The 22,933-nt window shown below is 38.9% G+C and overlaps 1 protein-coding gene across 2 annotated transcripts in view; it reads right to left on the reverse strand.

The window, feature by feature from the left end:
- Positions 1-394: 394 nt before the first annotated feature.
- KIAA1958 (KIAA1958 ortholog) overlaps positions 395-22,933 on the reverse strand; it is a 148,066-nt gene continuing 125,527 nt past the window's right edge. The window contains exons 4-5 of one of the 2 annotated variants that reach the window (XM_041760451.1): positions 12,586-12,758; positions 395-1,303 (exon numbers count right to left, since the gene is read on the reverse strand). In XM_041760451.1, coding sequence (XP_041616385.1) covers positions 497-1,303; positions 12,586-12,758 — 980 coding nt within the window. In that variant the 3' untranslated portion in view covers positions 395-496. Of the gene's footprint in view, positions 1,304-12,585; positions 12,759-22,933 lie in introns of those variants that run through there. The other variant, XM_041760450.1, reaches the window with a different exon arrangement.

Below are 22,933 nucleotides of genomic sequence, written 5' to 3' on the forward strand. Positions count from 1 at the left end.
GCAATTTTTCTCCTGGAAATAGCTAACATGTCTATCTCTCTCCTTCCAGTTGCTTGTTGTGAGTGTGAGTCAACAAAGTATATAAAGTCTTCATAACATTCTAAAGCTACTAGGCTACTGGGAGTTTTTTTTAATGACTACTTAAACAGTCTCTTCTTCCTTTTTTTTTTTTTTTTTTAAGAAAATCTGTGCTAAAAAGGCACTAGATAAAATGAACTTCCTCACTCTTGTATGTAATGATGACACATGGTGTTAGATTCTATAATTTAACAAAGGTGACACACGTTTGGATAAAATACCCTAATTTTTCAGACTCATCTACTTTCAGGTAAAAAATAAACCCCAAGTCAAAGAAATAGCAGGTCACACTGACAGAAACTAGCCTGACCTTGAAGTCACCGGCATTCCCTGCCACCTCAGAGCTCCAGCCTTGGTTGCCCGAGGAAGCTCTTGCCCCTCAGGGTAAGCAGGGCAGTGGCCTGGACCCAGGGGAGACTCACTGACAGCAAGTGTGGGAGCCAAGCCTCCTGGACACCTGAGTAAATGAGACAAAGGTGAAGTTCTCACAGTTTTCCAGCTTGACCTTCTTGGCTAAGTTTGGGACGATTCCCCGGAGAGACCGCAGTCCCATCCTCTGCTCCTCATACCATACACTGCCCATGTCCGTGGCCTCCTTCCTGGCCGTAAGGTAGAAAGGCGACTTGGCCTCCATTTGGGTGGGTGGCCGGTGGATGTACATGTACTTGTAGAGAAGGCAGTAAGGGCACTGTTTGTGTCCCCTGGAATGCTCATGGTAGATTTTCCCATGACATACTCTAGTGGAACCACTCCGGCTCTCCCGCTTGACACTGTCTGTCCGGGCAAAATAGGGCTGGTTTTGGGGGTCTTTGAGCAGCTCGATGTCACCATACATCAGATCGGCATGTTCCTGCAGTGTCCGCATATTCAGGTACTGGCTGTTGTACTTGACCACAGTGGACAGGAGAGTGATAGGGCTGTCGTCCCCTAGACACCCTGCCTGCCACATCTCCTCCTCATCAGAAAGAGAGAAGTAGACAATATTGCGAGAACGAGCACCTGACATGCCTGCCTTACTCAGCACCCACAGCTTCTCCTTGAGTTTCTTGGTGGATGAACTGAAGGTGCTGCTCGTGATGGAAAAGCCCACACCTGCATTCTTCAGGATGCGGTCCAGGCCTCGGCGAATGGCATGGAGCGAGGTGGCCAGGAAGTCGGAGCCGTCGCTCTTCTTAACGGTGACATAAAAATTCTCGAGCAGCTCATTCAACTTCGCTGCAGGGATCTCAAATGAGACAAACACTGAGGTTACACATTTGAGGAAACCCAAATAGCCAGACCCTAATCCTTCTCCTAATCCTCACCGGGGGCTGTATTGTGGACAAAATATTTTGTAGGCCTCTAGAGGGTTGATTCCTAGCATGATACAGTGAAAGAACTTCAAGCAGAAGATCTCAATTCCATACATGGAACTACAGTGTTTCAAACAGCAAAATGGGACACAATAATCAAGATCTTCTCTGGGTACCTGGGTGGCTCAGTCAGTTAAGCAATTGCCTTCAACTCAGGTCATGATCTCTGGGTCCTGAGATTGAGCCCCACATCAGGCTCCCTGCTTAGCGGGGAGACTGCTTCCCCTCTCCTTCTCTCTCTGTGCTCTCCCTCCCTCTCGCTCGAATAAATAAATAAAATCTTTAAAAAAAAAATAAAAACCTTCTCAAAGGGTTATTGTAATGCTTAAATAAAGTAGGGGATGCAAAAAGGTTTGTAAATAGTGAAGAACACACATACATGTATATACTCATTATGATTATTGGCCTTTCACTATTCTATTTCTCTCTGGAAAGCCTTTCTTTTCTTTTCTAGCAAATCATTCCCTTCTTTCTCTATTTTCTCAGTAAAATTCAACCATTCTCTCTAAAGAATTTGTGAACTAAATTTACAAATTCTGAATCATCCCAGTATTGATTTCCTTAAAATCTGCACATACTATTGGGTCCTATTGGCACTAAATACAGCACCATTAGGGAAAGATGACGGATATGTCTGGGTTGCAGAGCAAGTTAACGACCTTAGTTCTTCACCTGAATATATCCAAAGAGGCCCTGAAATATCACTGGCTTAATGATCCATAGGGTTGCAATATCAATAATTTTTCAAAAAATACGGAAAGTTTAATGACTGCACTGACCATTAGAGAGAGATCCTCACTTGGATATGGTGGGAGGAAAAGAAAGTCTGGGCATTAAGAGAGCTTTATTTTCAAGAGGGAGCTAGAAAGAGAAAACTAGACTTTGCTCATAGTCATTTCAGGTCAAGTACACATTCTAGGACAAAAGAAAGTCTCAACGGACAACCTTTCAAAAGTAGAAACTGTACAGGTTAACATTCATTCTTCTAACTGCCCTTGGGCCAAAGAGAAGATAAAAACTGACTTAGAGTGAAAAATGAATCAAACTGAAAATATTCCATGTCAAAATGCATGAGATTTGCTAAATACACTCTCATAACATCATAGTCTTGAATGACTTTTTTAGAAAATTGTATTGAAAATAAGCAAACTGGTTATTCAGCTCAAAAAGCTAGAGAAAGGAAAGGAAATTCAAAAATAATAGAATGAATTGATAAAATAAAACATAATGACCTAGAAAAGATAAATTTGGATTAAAAAATGAAAATATGTAATCTTTGAAAAGATCTATGAAGTTGATAAACTTCTAGGAGGGTTGACAAAAAGAGAGAGAGAAAGAAGAGGAAAGGAAATACCCATTTAAACAATATTAGGAATGAGAAAGACAGTAACTATAGAAAATGAATCAATAATATGAAAGAACATTATATACATTATATTTATGAATTTGAAAATCAAGGTAACCTGAACAGTTTTCTAGCAAAATATAAATTACCAACGTTGGTTCAATAAGAAGTAAAAGATCTGAAGAGGCCCAAAATAGAGTGAAATGATTGTCAGAGATGTATATCACTCCTAAGGAGATGGCTTTATGGAGTCTATTCAGCTTTTGTATTTAAACAGTTTTGGAGCATAGGAAAGGGAAAGGATCTTCATTTTTCTCTAATCCAAATCTGACAGATACACCAAAAAAAAAAGTATATTAATATAAACAGGCAATTTTCGTTTTGCACAGTGCCAGGCTAAATAAGACATGTGCATGTTATATAATCTTGCAAAACAAGGACAAGGCTCTGATACACAGCTCTGATATGCATGAGTAGCAATTAACAGGGCACCATGCAAAGCACGGACTGCCCATATTATCAAATCAAATTCAAAACTGTAGGGAAGCAATACTACATCAAGACAAATGAGGACTGTTACAGAGTGTAAGGATGACTCAATCTTAATAAATATGTTAATATAATTGACTTATAGAGAAAGTAGTATGAACTTGCTAATTACTGAAAAATTACTTCAAAGTCTGATATCCATTTCAAATTTTTAAAAATTCAAATTAAATTTAGATTGCAAGAAAAAATATCTTCTTACTCTGACGAAGAGTATTTTACAGACAAGAACTATAAAAATTATACCTAAGATGGAAACATTAGAAATTTTTTTTTATAAAGTCAGGAATAGGATGAGCTTGCTGAATATCATTATATAACATTATATAACATTATTCAGCAGGTTCTACAAACCAGGCAAGACAAGAAAAAAAATTACACACACACACACACACATGTATATAAACTAAAGGAAAAAGATAAAATATAATTGTTTTCTGATAATCTGATTCTTGGTGTGGGAAACTCCCAAGGGATTCAGCTGAAAAGCCATCAGTAGGGTAGCTACATACAAAATATGAAAAGCAACAGTTTTCTTACATACCAGTAAAAAACAGTCAAAATAATCATGAGTCTCAAACTCAACTGGTTTCAGAGTTTTATGTTGTCACTTGCACCTCCCCACTTGTAGGTGTTAACCTCTTTGTGTCAGTTGGGATTCATTTGGTCCCAAGAGCTGATAAGCCACATGTGAAAAGCCTAGGCAAAGAGAGATGTCCGATTTATCGGCCTCCAAGACCATCAGGGCTCTGTCTCTCACCTCTGCCTCTCTGTGCAGAGTTGCTTTCTTTACACAGCCCCAATCATAACTCCCTGGCACTCTCTAAGGTTTGCATCTGACAGCCTCAGGTACTGGCAATGTTCAACTCTCATTTATAGTAGGAAAATAATCTAAAGAAAGGACTCTGGTTGGCCCATTCCTGATCCAAACAATTGATGCAAAGTTGGCCACTGTACTTAACATGATGGCTTCTTCAGTAACCAAGCAGACTGTAGGAGAGGAAGGGCTCCTTAATAAGGGATGTTGAGCAAAAAGTCTTATTACCATAATACTTCAAAACAAAATAAGCCACAACACACACACACACACACACACACACACACACACACACACACAACCTTTGAGGGGCACCTGGGAGGCTCAGTCAGTTAGGTGGCCGACTCTTGATCTCGGCTCAGGTCATGATCTGAGGGTACTGGGATGGAACCCTGAGTCTGGCTCCTCACTCAGTGGGGAGCCTGCTTGAGGATTCTCTCTCCCTTCCTCTTCCTCTGCCCCTCCCTAAGCCCCTCCTCTCTCTCTCTCTCTCTCTCTCTCTCTCTCTCTCCCTATAGTAAGTAAATCTTTAAAACAAGGACAACTCTGATAGCTCCTGTTGCCCTTAGGATAAATTTCAAACTGTTCACCCTGTAGGCAGGACTTTACAATTTGCTTTCACCACCCTCTACGTTGTTTGCAAAGACAGCCACAACACCTGCCCCCCTCCCTGTTCCTAGGCCCCTCTGCAGTGTGATTTTGCTGCTCCTCCCACTGCGAGGTGGGATCTATTTTCCCACCCTTGGAATCTGGGCTGGCCAGGACTTATCTTGACCAAAGAGTATGGCATGAAGCATATGTCTGAATTACAATGTGTGAATTCCAAGCCTTAGGGCTGGAGATGCTGCTTCCATCTGCTTTGGTCTTACAGGTTCTAGCAGGTTCTGCTTTCATCATCCTCGTTGATGTTGCCACGTGGGGAAGCCCAGTCAGACCACGTGAAGCAGAGACAAGTTGCACCCATGTGATGGATACCCCGAGTGAGACCAGTAGAAGAACCCAGCTGAGAACAACCCATAGAATTGTGAGCAAATTAAATGAATGTTGCTTTAAGCCACTAAGTGTTTGGGTGGTTTGTTCTGCAGCAGGAGTTAACTGGTACACACACTATTTCTCTAGCCTAATCTGCCGTTCTCTTTGTACTTTATTTTCCAGCCTCCTTGAACTCTGTGCCATTCACGAGAACCACCAAGTCCTCTTATGCTTCTAAGTCTTTAGGCAAGCTACGTCCTATGACCAGAATGCCTTTCTTCTAAACCTTCTCTATGTGGGAATTCTCTGTTCATTATTTCAGATCTAGCTCAAATTCTGCTGTCTACAATAAAGGCTCTTCCAGCTTCCTTCAGCAAAGTTACTTTCTCACCTAGGATCCCACAACGCCTAACTTAAATTTTTTTATTATGGCCCTCTCCATATGGCACAGCGTCTTATCTATTTATATGTTATGTATCTGCCTCCCCGCAGGGACTGAGAGCTCCCTGAAGGCAAGAACTACACCTCATATGCAACCGGGTCTTCAACACGCAGCAGAAGGCCTGCAGCACCTCAGTGATCCACAATGTGGATTAAGCCAATGAATTAACTTTGTAGTCAGTCAGGAGAACCAAGCTGACTTAAGATGCAGAATATTTTTCTCGATTTGTATAGAGTATCACAGGTTTCAAAGTAAAGCCACAACAAAAGCAATTCCTGGAGAAATGTCAAGTCACAAAATTTATGCTGTTTGCACACAAGAAACCATTCAGTCTGGCCCACGTGGGCGGCCTCCTCAGTTTTCTCAGACTGAGATTTGGTTGGTGGTTATTTGCCAAAGTTACCAAGGTCTTCAATTTGTTATAAAGACGTTGCACAAAACTATTTTTCTTCAGTAAAAACTCTATAGGGTTTTATGATGTCAAAATTTGCCATGGATTGTAAACTTGGTTTCCTTGATGTAAAAATGACCAGAGGAGTAAGACCTTGGTCATGGGGCAGATGACTCCAGAGAAAGTAGACTTGTGTGGCAAATTCCAAAGTTCCAGAACTAAACCATAATCTTTGGCACTTGAAAGAGTTAAGACAAGTAAAACCAAGAGTTACTTTTGGGGAATGCCTCAAATCCCTCAGTGGATAATCTTACCTAAGGGGATGAAGAAAGTGGAGAAATGCTTATGAACTGCAAGTACTCTTCTAGGAGAATAAAACAGAATCTTGAAGTAACCTTTGCTGACAACAAAAATGGCTTCATTTTTGCAGTTACCAAATTTTACTTTATTCAGAAAGATAGGTGTCGACTTCAAGATGCTTTGTTTTCAAGAGTGAGTCTAAGTCAGTGGGGGTAGCAGCCTTGAGGGAGATGGGTCAGTGAGGATCAGATCACACTTGGGAAAATAACCTGTAGGAAAAATACTATGTGGAACTCACATAGTAGATGACAGAGTGAGGGTGGCAGTGTCCACCTGCTCATTTAGATGACATTTTGAAGTCTGATTTGACTCCTTCCTTTCTCCCTTGAACAAATAACTAAATGTAAGGCTCACCAGCTACCAAACCATGATCAAGAGCTGTTACCTACCTTGTCTGCTGCCAGCTATATCTATCTTTTTTATTTTTATTTTTTTAAAAGTCAGTTCCATGCCCAACGTGGAGCTTGAACTCACGAGATGAAGAGTTGCAGGCTCTACCGATTGAGACGGGCAGGTGGCCCTTCATCAATTTTTAAAAAATATTTATTTATTTATTTATTTATTTATTTATTTATTTATTTATGATAGTCACAGAGAGAGAGAGAGAGGCAGAGACACAAGCAGAGGGAGAAGCAGGCTCCATGCACCGGGAGCCCGACGTGGGACCCGATCCCGGGTCTCCAGGATCGCGCCCTGGGCCAAAGGCAGGCGCTAAACCGCTGCACCACCCAGGGATCCCCCCCTTCATCAATTTTTAAAGACACTTCCATATTAAAAATATCTTAAAATTAGACCAAGAAAATGAGACTAAAGAATACAGGCTTTGATGCCACAAATCCTTCATTTTACTAAATACCAGCCAATCCTCTAAGATACTAGCCTCTTTCTTAAGAATTTATTATTAAAAATGTTTAATTTGGGGGATCCCTGGGTGGTGCAACGGTTTGGCGCCTGCCTTTGGCCCAGGGCGCGATCCCGGAAACCCGGGATCGAATCCCACATAGGGCTCCCGGTGCATGGAGCCTGCTTCTCCCTCTGCCTGTGTCTCTGCCTCTCTCTCTCTCTGTAACTATCGTAAATAAATAAAAATTTAAAAAAAAATGTTTAATTTGGGGCATCTGGGTGACTCAGTCAGATAAGCATCTGCCTTTGGTCCAGGGTCTTGGGATTGAGCCCCACGTTAGGCTCCCTGCTCAGTGAGGAGCCTGCTTCTCCCTCTCCCTCTGCCTCTCTGCCTGCTTGTACACACATTCTCTCTCAAATAAATAAATAAAATCTTAAAAAAAATGTTTGAGTGGCCTATGTGAATAGATTACAGAAGACTGAAATATATCTTCTTTCTCACCGGTTATTCTTCCAGCCAACACAGGGGAAACTAAGAAATACTAATGCAGTTGAAAGGTATACTCTTTGGGACAGATGGGACATTTTCTCTACCTGAGATGCAGAATTTATCCAAACCTTGGAGAGTGCAGAGAAATTAGGTTCTTTTTGGGTATTCCTGCCTGGGAACATAAAGGTTCCCAGTAACTGTCAACTGCAAAGTCTGAAAGACAAGACCCTCAGGCCTAGAAAAGGTTAAGGTTAATGGGGATGAAGATGGTGCTAGGGGTTTGTAAGAACAGGTGAATTTTAAAATTATTAATAAAGGTGAAATACATCTTTTGCTGTTTTATTTGTTTTTTTTTTAAATTGCGGTAAAAGATATATAACTTTTACCATCTTAACCATCTGTAAGTATACAATTCGGTGGCTTTAAGTACATTTATAACATTGCACAACCACCATCACTATTCACTTCCAGAACTTTTTCATCATTCCAAACAGAAACTGTCTTCATTCCACAATAGCTCCACTTTTCCTCCTCCTCCCAGCCCCTCATAACCTCTCTCATACTTCCTGTCTTTACGTCCCTGCCTATTCTAGATATCTTACATAAATGGAATAATACATAGTTTATTAGTTGACCATAATAAACATAGGTGTCCTTTTGTTTCTGACTTATTTCACTTAGTATAATGTTTTCTAGGTTCATTCATGCCGTAAGCATCTATCAGTACTTCATTTCTCTTGATTGCCAAATAATACTCCATTGTATGAATATGCCACATTTGATCTATTCGCCTGCTTGTGGGCATTTGGGTTGTTTCTGTGTTTTGGATATTGTGATAAGGCTACAACATATATTTATGTACAACTTTGTGTACAAATATATGTTTTTAATAACTTGGGTATATGTGTAGGAGTAGAATTGCTGGGTGAAAGAGTAACCCTATGTTTAACTTGTGAGGAGATGCCAGACTTTCCAAAGCAGCTACATCATTTTATATTCCCAAAAGAAGTGTACTAGGGTTCCATTTTCTCTATGTTCTCATCAACATTTATTATTATCTTTTTATTTTATGATTTTATTTATTTATTCCTGAGAGACACACAGAGAGAGGCAGAGACACAGGCAGAGGGAGTAGCAGGCCCCCTGCAGGGATGCAGGACTAAATTCCAGGACCCCAGGATCACAACCTGAGCCAAAGGCAGATGTTCAGTCACTGAGCCACCCAGGTGGTCCTGTTATTATCTATTTAAAAAATTATTATTATTGCAGTCTTCCTATTGAGTATGAAGTAGAATCTGATGTGGTTTTGATTTGCATTTCCCTGATGTCTAATGAAGTTGAGTATTTTCTCATGTGCTCATTGGCCATTTATTTATCTTCTTTATAATAACTGTTTAATGTCTTGCCTGATAATTCTAAAATCTTTGTTAGATCTGGGCTGGAATGATTGGTTCATTCTTTAAGGGGTATGTTCTTGCTTCTTTGCATGTCTAATAATTTTTGTTTAGTTGCTAGACATTATGAATTTTATTTCTTTGGTTCTTATGACACAATGATTCAATATTTGGATGTATTGAAAAATGATTATTATCAGAGTCTAGCTAACATCCGTCATCACACATAAATTTTTTTTCTTGTGATGAGAACTTTTAAGATCTACTCTCTTAGTAACTTTCAAATATACAATGCAATATCATTAACTGTAGTCATCAAGCTGTACATCACATTGCCATGACTTAATTTATTTTATTGCTGGAGGGCAGCCCGGGTGGCTAGTGGTTTAGCGCCACCTTCAGCCCAGGGCATGATCCTGGAGACCGGGGATCGAGTCCCACCTCAGGCTCCCTGCATGGAGCCTGCTTCTCCCTCTGCGTGTGTCTCTGCTGCGCTGTCTCTGCCTCTCATTAAAAAAAATAATAATAATATTTTATTACTGGAAGTTTGAACCTTTTGGTCACCTTCATCCATTCTACTCTCCTTCACACCCTCACACCCCCACACCTCTAGCAACCATTAATCTTTTCTCTTTTTCTACGAGTTCAGTTTAGGTTGTTGTTGTTTTGTTGTTGTTGTTGTTGTTTTGTTTTGCTTTTATATTCCACATATAAGTTAGATCATATGGTATTTGTCTTTCTCTGTCTGACTTATTTCACTTAGCATAATGCCCTCAAGGTCCATTCATGTTGCTGCAAATGGCAGGATTTCCTTCTATTACATTGTATGTATATGCACCACATTTTCTTTATCCATTCATCCCTCATGGACACTTAGGTTGCTTCCATGTCTTGGCTACTGTCCCAGGACCCTAAATAAGGGTGCAATGAACAGGGGGGCGCATAAATCTTTTCATTTCCTTCAGACAAATACCCAGAAGTAGATTTGCAGGATCACATGGTAGTTCTATTTTTTAGTTTTCTGAGGAACCTCTATTGTATTTCCCATAATGGTGGCACTAATTTACATTCCCACCAACAGGGCACAGGGTTCCCTTTTCTCTACATTCCTCGCTAACACTTATTATTTCTTGTCCTTTTGATACTAGCCATTCTGACAGGTGTGAGGTGATATCTCATTGTAGTTTTGATTTGCATTTCCCTGATTAGTGATATTAGCATCTTTTCATGTGCATGGGTTTAGCTTTTAAGATGTGTTGGGTGGGATCACAGCAGAGCTCAGTTTAGAGCTCACTATTCTCCACACCTGATGAAGGACTTTTCTCAGTACTCTCATTTGTTACCTTCCTCTAAGGGATCAAGTCCTATGCTGTCTGTTCTGTCTGAGAACAGTTGTTGTACATATTGTACTCAGTTTTCTAGTTGTTACAAAAGCAGGGTAATTTTGGATCCGTTTGTCCCTGTGGCCACAAGTGGAAGTTTTTCTTTATTTTCAAATCTGTTGGATTATTTTGATTACTATATTGTTGCTTGCTCAATTTTATGATTCTTTTCATTTCTATAAATATTTCATAATATTAGTCTATTTAAAGTCCTTGGTGTCTAAATGTGTTGATTGTTGTGTCTATTCAACCTCATTCATGGTGACCTATTTCCTTGAGCAGCTAGTGTTTTGGGTTGAACATGTCTCTGGTTTTTTTTGTTTTGTTTTGTTTTTATTTGTGTTTTAATGGGCGCATATTTAGTTGATTTTAATCTGCAAAAAACTTAAGTTCCTTCATTTTGGGTGTTCCTCCTCAAATATTATTAGCATATGACTCTGTGAGGAGCCAGAACCTAGAACCTAGAACTTCTTTAGGCTCCTTTCAGGGTCCTCTACTAAATCAAGGATTCTTCCGTGCATTTGTCTCTTCCCTTCTTTAATAACGTTATCAATATATGCCCTCAGGGTGAACCCTGCCCTTTGTGCTACTGCTCACTGCTCCAGTTTCAGCTGTCTTTGTGTGTGTGTGTGTGTGTGTGTGTGCCATGGATGTTTCCCTTCCTTTCTGCAAGTAGAACAGAGAGGCCCCTCACAGTATCTAGAGCACCATGCTGTCAGAAGTAGAAACCTGGATTTCTTATTTCATCTATTTTTGGTGCCCTAAACACATCACCCAAACCTGGAGATGTCACCTGCTTTGAGCTTCACTTATGACTTCTTTGTGCAAGGTATTTAAGTCTATGCTTCCAGCTTTAACATTTCTCCCATTTTTGTTTGTTTTATATTTTTATTTTTAAATTTTTAAAAGATTTATCTATTTATTCATGAGAGACACTGACTGAGGGAGAGAGGCAGAGACACAGATAGAGGGAGAAGCAGGCTCCCCACAGGGAGCCCGATACGGGACTTGATCCTGGACCCCGGGATCACAACGTGAGCCAAAGGCTGGCACCCAACCACAGAGCCACCCAGGCGTCCCTATATTTTTATTTTTTTAAAAATAAGCTCTAGGCCCAATGTGGAGCTTGAACTCATGGCCTTGAGATCAAGAGTCACACACTTTACTGATTGAGCCAGACAGATGCCCCTTTTACTTCCATGTTTTAAATCCCACATTCCCAACTGTTTATTGGACATGTCCATCTGGACATCTGTCTGCTTTAGACTCAGTATATCCAAATCAAAATATGCCTTTCTTTTTTTTTTTTTTTAAAGATTTTATTTATTTATCTGAGAGAGAGAGAGAGCGCGCACAACAGAGAGCACAAGTGGAAAGCAGGCTCCCCCTGAGCAGGGAGGCTAGTGTGGGGCTCAATCCCAGGACCCTAGGATCATGACCTGAGTCAAAGGCAGATGCCCAACTGACTGAGTCACCCAGGCACCCCTAAAATATGTCTTTCTGTTCTGTCTCTACATGTCCAAAAGTATTTCCTTTCCATTGAGCAACTTCAAACATTTCAAGTTGGAAGACATTTTAAGAGTTCGTGTTACAACTGGAGAAATTGAGGACGAAGGATACTAAATAAATTTTTGCTCATCACTTCCAATTAATTTTTCCAAATATCTCTTTCACTATATTCCTTCCTGTTAAAGAAACTTCAGTGGTTTCCCCCTTCCCTGACTCTTTAGGTCTTATAGTCAGAGCATTCTCCCTATTTTGACGGTCCCTTCCCTGATGCCAATGCAATAATCCTTCAGATAAAGTCTTTCCTTACAAACAAAAACAAAAGAAAACTTCAACATCTTCCTAGTATTCACAAGATTTTAGTTTGGCATTTAGTTTATCAACATCTGGTTTTATAGTCTACTGTTGCCATATCTGAAGTCTCTGCTGCAGGCAAGTCAATCTATCCCTCCAAATCTTATTCTTCTTCATGTCACTTAGGCTAGAAGACTCCTGTCTTCATCCAATTCTACTGAAATTCTAACTCTCTAAACACAATTTTTCTTTTGACTTCATGTTCTTTCAAAGTTTTCTCTGTTCTGTGTTCCTAATAATGCTTAACACAATGCCTAGCACTTAGAAGCTGTGAAGGTGGCTGAAAGAAGAAGTAAACTCAGGAGTTTCTTACCTTGGTGATGTCCGTGTGATCTTTGAGCCCGTTGGTCACACACCAATATCGCCACACATTCAGGGCATATCGCGTGGCTTTGGTAGTATTTGGGCTTACTGCACTGGTACACAGATCATTCAAGTCATCATTAATATTAAACACAGGAAATTTGTTGAGCTTAGTAGAATAGGCTAGAAACAAAAACAATAAAAGGCATTAAAATAATTTGCCATTCCCTTCTTTAGAGAATTGTATCTTGGGATCATGTTAAGTAACAGAAATCTCCTAAGACCTAACACTTTAAAAAATGAAATGTCTATCAAGTATACATATATTAGAAGAAATAAAGTAGGGAAAATATTTCTAGCATGGAGTCAATGCAGTAACCTTGCATTTGATTCCAGTATTTTTGCTATATATATCAAGTGATGCACTAATGCAGGCATTCCAGTAACAGAAGGGGGAAAAATGAATGCAGAAAAACAAAGAATGTTCTGTCCAAAAATTTTCACTGGAAATAAAAGGCATTCATATGAACAACAGCAACAATAAAAATAGAAGGAAATAGGGAAGATGAGTTACACATCCTTTCTCGTTGCCCCCAGTGTAGGCAGAGCTGTCATTTCTCTGTAATGTAGTGCCTTATCTGCCATCCTGGACAGCCTTGTATTAAATGGTGCTGGCATATTTCTTTAATTCTTTTCACAAATGAACAAAGAGATATTTAAACCCCAACTCCCAGCCCATCAGCTCACTTAGAATCAGAATGGAAGGTAAAGTGAAAATAATTTTAGGGGAAAGAAGGAAGAACATGCCAGAGGGGCTCGCATCATCTCAGAGGAGAAGGAACAGATTTTAAATTGCAATTGCCAAACCAAGTCAGGTGAAAAGTGGTCTTCCCTCAAGGTGTCCACTTTAATTGTTGGATACAGAAGAGATAATCAAGTCCATAACTATTAGGCCTTTCTTTTTACTCTGTGATCTACTAAAATCAAGCTTAAACTGTTTAAATTGTTGTCTTTGGATAGGAAAAAGAAAACCAACAACAATAAGGTGGGCCACTTTAAAATGAAAATAATGCCAACCTCTAGTTTACCAAATGGTCTTGATCCTCTCTGGAATGTTTCTATGTTCAAATAAGGCATTAAGAGGCTGAGAAATAGCAGAATGGAAAGTTGGTGCAATTACCAGATCTGCAAATTGGTTCCACTTTGCCTAACTCATCTCACCTCCCACTGACCCCACTGAGGAACTCCCAACCACTAGCTCCTGCTGTCCCCAGCATCCACTTTGCCCAGAACACCACATCAACCTTCCCCACCTGTTGCCTGAAAAATCTCCCCATGATCTTTGTACCAAATAGTGTCTTTTTTCCCATTTCCAATTCCAAACTCACTTTTATACAACCTTCCCCACGCAAAACAAGCTCCCTTATTCTCCACAGTATGTGTCTCATATTTGCTTTATTATTCCTTAAAGCTGTGATGTAATTGTGTCCAGAAAATCTCCAGTTGGTATGTATTGCTTCTTAAGACTGTGTCTTTACCCTTTAAGTTTGCTGTTGAACCATTAAGCACATAATCTGCTTTAATAAATGCTTATAGCAAAAGAGAAACAATGCTAGAAAGGCTATCCAACTGTGTCATGTGAGTCCATTCTTCTCATCACCCTCATAAAACTGAGATAACTCATATTGTTTCTGGGACTTCCTTGATATTAATGAAAGGATTCTAGTATAAAATTGATCACTAATTCAATTTAGTTAATTGAATGGTTACTATATGCCAAGAGTTATCTGTAATTGCTAAGCAACTGTGTTGTTATACTTATTTTACAGATAAGGAAATTGAGCCTCATACATTTAGTAACTTCATACATCACTCATCCAATATTTACCAAGGTGCCCTCTCTGTGCCAGGCACTGGGTTGTGTCCCAAGTCATGGAATTAGCAAGTGATAGAGCTAGGGTTTGGACTTGGGTCCCACTGACTCTATGCTCACAGCAAAGGAATCATGTACTACATGAATAAAGTTTCAGTATGGAATACAATTTAGATATTAGCCACTTATGAAAAGTATATCCTGGCCCCCAACATTTACTTGTATTAACCTCCAGTAAGGAGAACTAAGTCTGATTTATTTACATAACCGCTACGGTTTCACTGTGTTTGTTTTTAAATAATCACAACAAAAGACTTCTTGCAACACAGCCCAGTCTCCATTGTCTCAGTACAGCATAGGAGTAGAAAAAAGTCACACTGCAAAATAGGATATTTAAGTTTAATTATTACATGAAACAATTACATGGCCTTAAATAATTTCATTTTTATCCTAGGACAGACACTGTACACCGAAAATGGAAAACAAAATCCTAGAACACAGAGAAACAGGTAAAGAATGCTTGTATGCCTTCATAATGGGAAAGAAATTGCATGGAAATGATTGACACATAGTTCTTTCATAATTCTATTTAAATATTAAATTAAATATACATAATAAATTGCTTTTTAAAAATTCTCAGTAAAAGTTGTAGAGCTATGGTGCTGAGGAAATTTTTAGGAGACTCTACTGATGGAGAAACAAACAGAAGTGAGGACTTAGAAGTGAATATAGGAGAAAGAGGGGACTACTAAAGAAAGACGTGCATTTTTCTTCCATTAGAGGACAGGGAAACTGCAAGCTCAAAGTTCAGAAAAGTTGGCCATGGGAGCAGGAGTGACCATGGAGTCATGTACTCACTCTAAGGACGGCTAGATCTGAACAATTCCTCTGCCCTCAATGCATGGTTCGCACTTACATCATTTACAGCATAGGTGTTGGCGAGTATAGTGTGAAAAGTGAGGGAAATTACTGTAAAAAGCTACCCTCGAGTCAGGGAGAGAAGGGGCATTGCCTCAGGAAACTCTAGCTAGCCCCACTGGACACAGGGCAGGGAAAACAAAAAACAGCTGCAAAAAGCAAAAAATGGCTGAATGCATGCCCTCTGTCAGATTACACTTCTCCTGTGTCTACATTTGAGAGGTCCCACCTTCCCAGATTGTTTCCAGCTTATATACCCTGAAAAGAAGCCTATTTGTGGATATTTCTATGTGCACTGATTACAGCTGGGTGAAGACCACTTGCAAAACCCTGCTCAACTATACCTGGAGCTCTGTCCAGATATATCAAACAAGAGTCTTTAATAATATCTAAGGAAATCCCTGTAAGTTAGAGTAATGACAAATCTAGTGTTTCATTTTAAAATGTGAGCACACAGGGGGTGCCTGGGTGGCTCAGTTGGTTAAGTGTCAGACTCTTGGTTTCAGCTTAGGTTGTGATCTCAGGGTTATGAGATCAAGACTTGCATCAGGCTCCACATTCAGCGGGGAATCTGCTTGAGATTCTCTCTCCCCTCTCCCTCTGCTCCTCCACCTGTTCTCCCTCTTTCTCTAATAAACAAATAAATCTTTTTTTTAAAGTGTGAGCACACAAACCAAGCATCATTTGGCACCTGGGGAAAACCAGTAGCATGGAAGTTATCAAGTTACACCAGCGGAGCAACTAACTTCACATTCTACTCTCCCATAGAATTCAGAAAACCAAAGAAAAAAGTCAAAGATCATGAATGTATCATTTCATAGACTTGAGAGCATAATGCATCCTTAAAACAAGAACAGCTTTCATTGGAAAAGGAAAATTCAGGAAAACAAGGAAGACCCTGGAAATTTAAAATGGTTTTAAAAACATATTTAAAAAATACTTAATAGAAAAACTGGGTATTAGAATGAAAATGGCTAAAAGACGAATTAGTGATATGGAAGGAATTTTCTCAGAAGGGCAAGCAAAGTCATAACAGTTTTTAAATTACAAGGGTGAAGTTAAGAGGCAGAGAAGACTGAGCAAGGAGATTCAAAATCTAGCTTGTAAGGATTCAAAAGAAAAAATTATGAGAGGATAGAATAAATAGTGAAAGAAATAATATGAGAAAAGTTTCATTAATCAAAGAGATTTTAATCTTTAGGGTGTAAGGCTCATGAACTGTCAATTATACATACTGAAGAAGACATATTTTCTTATAAAAGATATATATATACACATATGTTGGTGAAATTTCCGAGGTCTATGAACAAAAAGAAAATTCAATAATCTTTATCTGGTAAGAGGGAAAAAGTCTTTAATATAGTAACAAGAATCAGATTTCTCATCTGTGACACCACATGTTAAAAAATGACTCTGTCTTCTCAGAGTTGTAAGGGAAAAAGCCTATAAAATGAAGAATTCTATTACCTACTTAAGGTATCATTCAAGTGCTAGGGCAAAATAAAGACATTTTCAATCACGAAAGTCACAGCATCCAAAAACAAGTTAATAAAAGAAATGAAAACTTAAAAACTTAAAAATGATGGCAGGAGGACTTCCACTTAGGGCTATAAGGAAGAGGCTGGTATTGTACTATCTTTCCTGCTGGAAATAAAGCTAGATTAAATGCATGGGGAAACAAAATTAAGTGGATTCAAGGAGCAAAACTCCTGGAGAGAAGGGAAACACATAGAAGTGAGTCCTGCATCGATCACTGTGTTCCTCTTCAATCATTTGAAGAGTTGCAGTGCAGATCACAGAGCCCAAACAGAAACAAGCAGCCTGAAGTCTACAGCAATGTCAGTGAAACAAGTATACAAATATTCATGTACAGGACTAATAAGCAGCCAGTACTTGATAGTCAGAGGTCCTGGAGGAAGGGCACTATGGAAAAGTGAGTCGACATTCTGCGTGCAATTTTCCTTCCCGGAATTGCTGATTCCTAAGTTAAATATGAAGAGGCAAGACACAGAGAAACCAAGCAGAAAGGAGATATCACTAAGAGAAAACTTCATGGCACTGAGGAATCAAGAATAGTAATCCAGGGCCTTCTAAGGAGAAGAACAACCCTGGCTTTCATTTGAGACCCAGGAAGGACTTAACTATAAGAGTAAGAGAAACTGGAAATATAGATGGTCCCTGACTCATGATTTCTCAGCCATATAATGATGCAAAAGTGATAGGCATTCAGTAGAAATCGTAATTCAAAATTTGAATTTTAATCTTTTCCTGGGCTAAGTGATATGTGGTAGGATGCTCTCCTGTGATGCTGGGCAATGGTAGCCAGCTGCAATTCCCAGTCAGACTCATGATCATAAGGATAAACAACTGATAGACTCACAACCATTCTGTGTTCACATGACTATTCTGCTTTGCATTTTCAGCACCATTTTCAAGAGACTATGTGAGATATTCAACACTTTATTATAAAATAGGCTTTGTGTTAGGTGATTTTGCCCAACTGTAGGCTAACGTCAGTATTCTGAGCACATGTAAGATAGGCTAGCCCGAGATGTTCAGTAGGTTAGGCATATTAAATGCATTTACTACCTGAAACATTTTAACTTATGATGGGATTATCAAGATATAACCCCACTGTAAGTCAAGGAAGATCTGCAGAACAGTCTCACTTGGATGAAGGTGATCTGCTTGCCCTATTTGCTAGCTAGCAGAAATTTAAATCCTCTCTGGAGGAAGGATAACATCTTCAACAAGTTTTCATACACAGTGGCCAGCAATCAACAACAAGTTAACAGACATACTATAAGACCAAATGAATGAAAAACAACAGAAAAATCAGATAAAATAATTATCTGCATTATTGCAGTTGTCAGACATGGATTTTAAAATAATTTTAATATGTTCAAGGAAATAAGGAAAAGATGGAGAATTTTACTAGAGCATTAGAATCTATTAACAAAATGGCAATTATAGAATTCTCTTCCTTCATTCTCTTCTTCCCTTCCTCTGCTTTTCCTCTTTTCTTCCAAAACTTTTCAGTTTCAAAGTTGTTGGTAGGGTGGAGCAAAGCAGACATCTGTTTTCCTGGAGTATGTGTGTGTTGAAGGGGCTGTGGGGGCTTAGAGTGAGGCATGAAGTCTGCCCAGTGAGGGGAATAGGAATCTGACTGGGGCAAGAAATATGTTTCAGCAGGAGGCAACAAAGCCTGAACTTGGAGAAAACAAAACATCCCATGCAGGGGTAGCCAGGTATGTGGGGTGACTGCCTGAGCAGTGCAAGGAGGACACTCACACAGAAGTGGGAGACATGGGAAGAAGCCCTACGTGAAAAGTCAGAGTCCTACTGGAGTCTTACTGGAGTGAGTTGGGCTTCGCTGCACGGGAGTGGCTGGGTGCCAGTATTACAGCTCAAGAAGTGTGATGAGGGCTTCCATGGAGGAGGGCTTCCTAGCATGGGATGTCAGAGCTTGGGCAGAGTGAGAAAAGTATCTGTGGTTGGGAGGATGGCCCAGTGCAAGGCGTTATAATTTGAGTAGATAAAAGACAAGGAGAAAATCTTAAAAGAAACTGTAGGAAAAATACAAATTACCTTCAATGAAGCAACAACAAATTGATTTTTCAGCTGATATGATGGAAGCCAGAAGACAGATGATTATCTTTAACGTGCTGAAAGAAAATTGCTACGAGTGTGGAATTCATATAAAGCAAAGCATCCTTCAAAAATAAAGGTGAAGTACAGGGGAAGTCATACAAAATAATGAACGTATTTGTTATCAGCAGTCAAGTATTAAGTGATAATAAAGGGAGTTTTTCAAGTAAAGGAAATGATCCAGGATGGAAGCACATTGACAGAGCAAAAAAATAAAGAATACTGGAAAGACTGAATATGTAGGTGAATCTAAATGAACACAGCTGTTTAAAACAATACTAATGGTGTCTGGTGGGGCTTTAAATGCATGTAGAATTAATATTCATTACAATAGCACAAAAGAAGGTAACTGGAGCTAGTGTTGAAAAGGTCTTTGCATTATCCAGAAAACGATGAAAACACTAATTTAAAGTAGACTTTAACAGTGCAAGGATGCATATTTTAATCTCCATGGTAACTACCACAAGAATATTGAAAGAATGTATAAGTTGATAGAGGAGGAAAATGGAATAAGAAAGACTTGCTTATCAAAAACAAGGCACAAAGAATAGATGGGACAAAGCAAAAATATGTAGGATTATAGGTTTAAACCTAAATGTACCAAAATTATTCCAGGATCAATATTTAATTAAAAGATACGTGATGTCAGGGCACCTGGGTAGCTCAGTTGGTTGAGTGTCTGACTCCTGTTTTCGGCTCAGATCATGATCTCAGGGTCATGAGACTGAGCCCCATGTCACGCTCCACACTCATCAGAGAGTCTGCTTAAGATTCTCTCTCTCCCCCTCCCTCTGCCCCTTCCCCTGCTAGTGATCTCTCTCTCTTTCTCTCTTTCAAATAAATAAATCTTTAAAAATAAAAAAGGTAAGTGATGCTAGTCTGGATAAAGAAACAAAACTCAGCTAAGTGCTCCTTATACACAGGAATAAATAGGGTAAAGTTGAAAGCAAAAGGATGATAAAAAAAGGTACATTATGTAAACAAGAAAGAAAAGAACACTGGCATAGTTATATATCAGATAAAACAGACTTTAAGGAAGGATGTATTACTATAAATAAAGAGAAATGTTTTAAAATTCAACAGAAAGAACAATCATAAATTTCTATCTAAGTCTCAAAATATAAAAAGCAGAAGTTGCAAGAATTTTAAAAACAGGCAAATCTACCACTAAGATTTTAATATATCATTTTCTATATAACCAACAGAACAAGCACATACAGAAAATCGTCTGTAGAAGACGGAAACATGCAAACATCAGACTGTACTTAACTGATACACAAAGAACGGCATGTATAACTACCGCACAAGACACATTCTTTTCAAAGATACATGGCTCTTTTACCAAAATAGAAATGCTAGGACATAAAAGCAAACTTCAACATTTCAAAGGATTAAATCATTCAAAGCATCAGCAGAATTAAAAATTATAAATCAATTACAAGAAGGTCACTTTTGGCCATTAAGCAATAATATGCTTCTAAATAAATCCCTGATGACAGGGGAAAAAAAACCAATGGGAATTAGAATATATTTCAAACTGAATAATAACAATATACATGTCAAAGTTGTGGGATACACATATTGCAGTATCTATAGAGAAAATTATAGCGTTGAATGCAGAGATCAGGAAAGAAAGGCTGAAATATCAACTGTACCAGGAAATGAGAAAAAGAACAACATATATACTTTGAAAAGTAGAAAGAAGGAAACAATACACAAAACAGAAATCAATGAAATAGTAAATTTACAACTAAAAAAAGTAATGCCAAAAAGATGAATTTGAAAAGACTAATAGAATTAATAAACTGGTAAGAAAAACGAGAGAAGGTAGAAATTGCAATATCGAGAACGAAACCAGGGTTATCACTACATATCCTACAGATATTAAAAATACAGAAAAAAGATATTATGAACAACTTGATGCCAATACACTTGAAAATTTGGGTAAAATGGACAAACATATAAAAAAGCCACAACTTTGGGGATCCCTGGATGGCTCAGCGGTTTGGCACCTGCCTTTGGCCCAGGGCATGATCCTGGAGTCCCGAGATCAAGTCCCAGGTCAGGCTCCTTACATGGGGCCTGTCCTCTGCCTGTGTCTCTGCCTCTCTCTCTCTCTCTCTCTCTCTCTCTCTCTCTCTCTTTCTGTGTCTCTCATAATAAATGAATAAAATCTTAAAAAAAACCACAACTTAACTAAAACTCAACAAGTATAAAATTTAAATAGTCCTACACCCATTAAAGAAATCAAACCTACAATTTAAAATATCACAAAACAGGGATCCCTGGGTGGCGCAGCGGTTTGGCGCCTGCCTTTGGCCCAGGGCGCGATCCTGGAGACCCGGGATCGAATCCCACGTCGGGCTCCCGGCGCATGGAGCCTGCTTCTCCCTCTGCCTGTGTCTCTGCCTCTCTCTCTTTCTCTCTGTATGACTATCATAAATAAATAAAATTTAAAAAAAAAAATAAAATAAAATAAAATAAAATATCACAAAACAGGGACGCTTGGGTGGCTCAGTGGTTGAGTGTCTGCCCTTGACTAGGGTCATAATCCCAGGGTCCTGGGATTGAGTCCTGCATCAGGCTCCCCCTGGGGAGCCTGATTCTCCCTCTGCCTATGTCTCTGGCTCTCTCTCTGTGTCTCTCATGAATAAACAAACAAACAAACAAACAAATAAATAAAATATCACAAAATACCCTTCAGGTTCAGATGGATTTCACTAGCAGATTCTTGTAACATTTAAGGAACAAATAATGCCAAACCTAAAAACTCTGCTAATAAATAGAAAAAGAGATTAATACCCATTTTCCTTTTTAGGGTAGTATAACTTTTCTATTAAAAAAATGACAAGAATAATACAATAAAAAACTACAAGCCAACACAACTCATAAACAGATGCAAAAATCCCTAACACAACATGAGCAAAATGAATGCCTACCTCACACCACAAACAACTAAAAGACCCCAATTACAAATGGATCATAACCTAAATGTAAATGGTAAAACAGTAAAGCTTCTAGAGGAAAATATAGATCATCTTTATGACCTTGGGGTAGGGGATCCCAGGGTGGCGCAGCAGTTTAGCGCCTGCCTTTGGCCCAGGGCGCGATCCTGGAGACCCGGGATCGAGTCCCACGTCGGGCTCCCGGTGCATGGAGCCTGCTTCTCCCTCTGCCTGTGTCTCTGCCTCTCTCTCTCTCTCTCTGTGACTATCATAAATAAATAAAAATTAAAAAAAATTATGACCTTGGGGTAGCTACACATTTTTAATAGAAAATCATTATTATTACCTCAAAAGTAAAATATGTGATAAAAAATGAATTTCTTTAAGATTAAAAAGGCATTTATTAAAAGGCACCATTTATAGGGTGCAAAGGCAAGCCACATAGTGAGAGAAGATATCTGAAATGTATACATCTAATAAAACAATTAGAAGGCAGCTAGTTCAATTAAAAATGGACAAACTTGAATGGGTACTTATAAGAAATACTATTCGTATTTTAGGAAATAAAAATTAAAATATATCCGCCAAAATGTCTAAAATAAAAACAAAATCTACAAATATCAAGCATTGGTGAGGATGTGAAGACACAGAATGCTCCTACTCAGCCAGTAGGAATGTCAGTTTGCACACTCACTTTGGAAACTAATTGGTATTATCTACCAAAGTTGAACATACAAATATTCTACGATCCAGCAATCTTACACCAGGGTATATATACCCAACAGAAACATGTACATATTTACTGAAAGGCATGTGACATGAATATTAACAAAAGTATAATTAATAACAGAAAACCCCAAACTGGAAATATCCATATGTCCATAAACAATAGAATGCATATGAAATTGCAAAATGTTTATACAATATATTATTACACAATAATGACAAAAGATGGATTACTAGAATCCACTAAC

Source organism: Vulpes lagopus, chromosome 7 (genome assembly GCF_018345385.1).
Source record: "Vulpes lagopus strain Blue_001 chromosome 7, ASM1834538v1, whole genome shotgun sequence".
In the NCBI taxonomy this organism is placed as follows: domain Eukaryota; kingdom Metazoa; phylum Chordata; class Mammalia; order Carnivora; family Canidae; genus Vulpes; species Vulpes lagopus.